The sequence below is a fragment of the Capricornis sumatraensis genome, chromosome 2 (genome assembly GCF_032405125.1).
Source record: "Capricornis sumatraensis isolate serow.1 chromosome 2, serow.2, whole genome shotgun sequence".
In the NCBI taxonomy this organism is placed as follows: domain Eukaryota; kingdom Metazoa; phylum Chordata; class Mammalia; order Artiodactyla; family Bovidae; genus Capricornis; species Capricornis sumatraensis.
In genome coordinates, this window is record NC_091070.1 from 27,341,844 (window position 1) to 27,346,655 (window position 4,812).

The 4,812-nt window shown below is 44.3% G+C and overlaps 1 protein-coding gene across 1 annotated transcript; it reads left to right on the forward strand.

Moving 5' to 3' along the window:
* The first annotated feature begins 526 nt into the window (after window positions 1-526).
* Window positions 527-4,529, forward strand: GPHB5 (glycoprotein hormone subunit beta 5). Its single transcript, XM_068992304.1, has 2 exons — window positions 527-730; window positions 4,341-4,529. The coding sequence occupies exons 1-2, from the start codon at window positions 527-529 to the stop codon at window positions 4,527-4,529; spliced, it is 393 nt and encodes a 130-aa protein (XP_068848405.1).
* Window positions 4,530-4,812: the final 283 nt, after the last annotated feature.

Genomic DNA, 4,812 nt, shown 5'->3' on the forward strand with positions numbered 1-4,812 from the left:
CAATTATTATCTATCTACCCCCCTCCATTTCTCATCCATGACATTGGAAATACAATTTCGAGTGAAGCATGTAGCATGATACCAAATACCTTGGATCTGAATATAAATAATTCGTGTGTGTTCATGTATTATGTTAGGATATGGATAACTTTTGGTGTTAGTCATATTCTGTATTCATTCTGAAGAGATTATTGGAACAAACTTCTTTAATGCACAAATCCAGCAGTTGGGATACCATAAGGAAAAGCCTTAGGATACCCTTGGAGGGTTGAGTGTCTAGTGACCTGAAATTCTAAGGGCAATGTCCCATTGATAGTGACAAACACATTATCCATTGAGGTTGTTTTCATTGTTGTTCAGTGGCCTGGTCATGTCCGACTATTCGCGACCCCATGGACTGCAGCACATCAGGCCTCCCTGTCCCTCACCATCTCCTGAAGTTTGCCCAAGTTCATGTCCATTGCATCGATGGAGGTAGCTAGATCCATTAATGCATTCTCCTTCCTTTTCTTCTCGGAGGAGCAGCATGAGGCTGATGTGCATTTTCCTTGGCCCCATGGCCCTCCTGCTCCTGGCTGGCTGTGGTTGCGTCATCAGCACCTCCAGTGGGGACCTGCGCACATTTGTGGGCTGTGCAGTGAGGGAGTTTACTTTCCTGGCCAAGAAGCCGGGCTGCAGGGGCCTTCGGATCACCACGGATGCCTGCTGGGGCCGCTGTGAAACCTGGGAGGTGAGTCCCAAAAGAGGCTCTGGTGGCAATGCCTTCATGTCGCTTGGACTGATTCTAAAGTACTCACTTAAAAAAAATATTTCTTTATTTTTATTTTTGGTTGTGCTGAGTCTTCATTGCTGTGTGCGGGCTCTCCCTACTTGTGGAGAGAGGGGACCACTCTAGTTGTGGTGTGGGGCTTCATTGCGGTGGCTTCTCTTGTTGAGGACTAGGGGCCCTACGGTGCATACTTAGTAGCTGTGGTACTCGGGCTCAGTTGCCTGAAGCATGTGGGATCTTTCCAGACCTGAGATAAAACCTGTGTCCCATACATTGCAAGGCAGATTCTTAACCACTGCACCACCAGGGAAGCCGAAGTACTAAAGTTCTTAACGAAACGAGATAGAGCTGGGGTATCTATACTTTGTTATGGGTTAAACAAACAAACAAAAAACAACTACTTGGAATCTTCCAAAAATAATCTGAAAGAAGTATGATATTGCCCTTCTAATGAAGGGCATTGATAAAATTAATAATTTGATTGACATGGTGTCTGGCTACTTGGGGATCATCTCTGGGAGGCCAAGATGTGCTGTTTTTCTGCCCATTTTACAGATGAAATGCAAGAATTCAGTTGGTAGCTGACTGCAGAGTCATGCAGGGAGTCAGTGGAAAGTTCGGGATAAACTTCTGGGTCACGCTTATAACCCAAACTCTTCCCTGTGTTCCTCCCCCTTTAAAATGCCAGCCAGTTACCAAGTAAGGCCCTAAGCTAAGCAGCAGGTGAGGGCGTGTCCTCAGCCCCTCCTTCAGTGCCCTACCTTCAGCCCTGCTGTGTTCTGCTCCCCTCGAGTCATTCCTGGGTCCCTCAGGGATCATCACTGACAGGTCTATTAAGGCTCTTCATATACAATTATATCCAGCTTTTTCAGAGACTGTACATTTCAAATGGGATAAAAATCCTGATCAAAGTCAGAATGCTATTAGGCTGAGAGGAGGAGATGTTTGAGGGGTGAGGAGACAGAGCACCTTTCAGTGCCCCGTAGGATCACACCATATAGTGACTGCTGCCTCTGCCCACTAGGGCCTGACTTGGTTCCTAATGAAGTACTAGCTCTGATTTTGTCACCCTGGCTCCAAAAACCTTTAATGATCACCCGCTGCTGCAAATTCAGGAACTAACTTTTAAGGTCCTCAGCAATATGCCATCTGCCTATTTTCCCAGGCACTGCACATATTATTAGCTCTGCCTAAGAGACTAGATTTTAAAGGTTTTATTCAGTATTCCTCATGAAATCTTACTTTTGGTCCTTTTCTCATATTCCTGCTCACATTTCTTCCTTGGTGCCCGTCTCCAGAACCAACCCCTCTAAGCCTTTTCTGACTCTCTGTTCAGCCCATGACCATCATCTACCTTATTTCCTTCTCCACCACACAGTACGTTTTAAGTTTTTTGAGTGGAGAGGTTCATTCTTGTGCCTTTCACAGCTCTTGTCAAAAGACATGTATAAGCAAGGCATTCACTAAATGTTGAATTAAAAGGGATGAATCCCTTCCTGGAGTTATGCATCTTCTCATCAAATTGAGCCCATTTAGAAGCCTGGTGGCTCAGATGGAAGAATCTACCTGTAATGCAGGAGTCTTGGGTTCAAGCTCTGTGTTGGGAAGATCTCCTGGAGAACAGAATGGCTACCCACTCCAATATTCTTGCCTGGAGAATTCTATGGACAAAGGAGTCTGGTGGGCTACAGTCCATGGGGTCACAAAGAATTGGACACAACTGAGTGACTAACACTGAACTAGAAGTCCATGAGCACTATGAAAGGACACTGCCATTAGGAAAAATAGCCTTCTATTCAGGGACTCAGAGAGCAACCTGTTATCATTTGGATAAAGTTATGGCCCTATGATTGGAACTGGATTATGGTAATGAAACCTGTAATTTAAGTGAAACAACTCCACCAAGTTAGCTTCATTTTCCCATCATCTGGGGGCTTGAGACATAATAACAAATGAAAATTCACTTGTTGCAGATACTGCGGCTGTCACATGACCTCAAACTTATGTGAGAAACTTTCTTGTGTTCAAGGTGTGGCCTGGCAGTGCCCTCCCCTGCTCACAGCCTTGTCGGGGCTATTTGGAGCTCTTTCTGGGCTAAAATCTCAAACTACAATTTCCCTTTAATTGAATACATCTTCTTTTCCCTTTATAAATCAACGAATGGCTTTAACTGGGTAGCGGTCACCCACAGGAGGTCAGAGACTGTGCTCTCACTGGGGAAACGGAAGCACTGAGACTATTAAAGAGCAGGAGTCTCCTTAATGTCAGGCAGCTTTTATGTATGCCTTTATTGTGGTATGAAAATGGAGGCTATGTCTAGAAAGTAAATAAAAGAATGAGGTTTATTTCCCCCACAATCTGAAAGTTTCTGATTGATAAAGCACTTATTTTTGGTAACTTAACTGGGGAGCATGTCTGAAAATAAGGATATTCATGACGACACAGTGGCTGGATTTACTCTGAAGGTGGAACTGTTGCTGAAAATAGCCTTTGCTCCTGGCCTAGGTTTAGGGTAGCTAGAATTAGCAAATAACCAAACCAATCAAGCCAGGATGCCAGTTACATTTGAATGTCACATAAACAACCTTTTTTTTTTTTCATTTTGATATAAGTCTATCCTGTGCAATATTTGGGACATACTTATACTAAAAATTGTTGTTTATTTGAAACTCAGATTTTACTGGGTATCCTGTATTTTATTTAGGGCTTCCCTGGTGGCTCAGAGGTTAAAGCATCTGCCTGCAATGCGGGAGACCTGGGTTCAATCCCTGGGTCGGGAAGATCCCCTGGAGAAGGAAATGGCAACCCACTCCAGTATTCTTGCCTGGAGAATCCCATGGAGGGAGGAGCCTGGTGGGCTACAGTTTTATTTGGCAATATTGACTGGGATTCCAGATTACTGAAGATAAGAGGACATGCAGCAAAGTGAGAAAGGATAAAACATTATCTGAGAAATAGTAGGAAGAAGTTGATATTGAACTTAACTCTTCTACATGGTCCTCATTGAAGGCAAAGCCATATTCCCATGACATGCATGTAAGATCTGCATCCTGGACTTCCACTAAACATATTTCATTTGCCTGGGACAAATGAAAGTGCTGTCCTCTGAAAGCTTGCTAGTTATTATTTTTATACTACTTTCTTACTCTTGTAATTGCTTTGATAAGAACAATAGACTATACTTACCGAACCTTACTTGGTGCTAGTCATCTACCATCTTACCTTATCTCCACAACAATGCTGGGAAGTAGGTATTTTGTTTTACAGATGAGGAAACTGATTTTCCAAGGTCTCCAACAAGTGGCAGATCAGGGATTCAAGCTTAATAGGTCTGACTGCAGGGTTTGAGATGTGCATAGGGCACTAAGGAATCTGCCTTGCTCTGTTTTTCTTTTATTGATTCAACAGGTGGTTGTTGAATTTGCTTTCTACTGGAAGGGAAACAAGTAAAGAAATTAACAAGTAAAGAAATGAATAACAAGCTAATCTCTCATAGTGATAAGTGGTACCAAGAAAATGAAACCGGATGGTATGTTCTAACGGGTTTTCTGTTTTCTGCCTGTGGGGACAGAAGCCCATTTTGGAACCCCCCTACATCGAAGCCCATCACCGAGTCTGTACCTACAATGAGACCAGACAGGTGACGGTCAAGCTGCCCAACTGTGCCCCTGGAGTCGACCCCTTCTACAGCTACCCTGTGGCGGTCCGCTGTGACTGCGGGGCCTGCTCCACTGCCACCACGGAGTGTGAGACCATCTGAAGCTGGTGTGACCTGCAGACACAGCTGGAGGGCGCCAGGCTCACGGACACACCTGCACGGGCAGCATGAGCAGCTATACCCCAGAATTCAAGAACTGTTTAATTTTGACCCCACCTATGCAGGAGGCTAAACATCTCCCTTCTGCCCAGCTCAGGCACAAGGCTGAGGCAGCATACTTATGCTAAAAATGCAAATCAGTATTTGTGCCTTCCCTGACATAATTTCTCTGGTTCACCCACTACAAATTAAATTTTCTTTACCTTGAGTCTCAGAACATAACTCG

Coding starts and splice junctions, on each gene's coding strand:
- GPHB5 (XM_068992304.1), top strand. CDS start 527: ATGAGGCTGATGTGCATTTTCCTTGGCCCCATGGCCCTCCTGCTCCTG. Junction 731..4,340: donor GCCGCTGTGAAACCTGGGAG/GTGAGTCCCAAA, acceptor CTGTGGGGACAG/AAGCCCATTTTGGAACCCCC.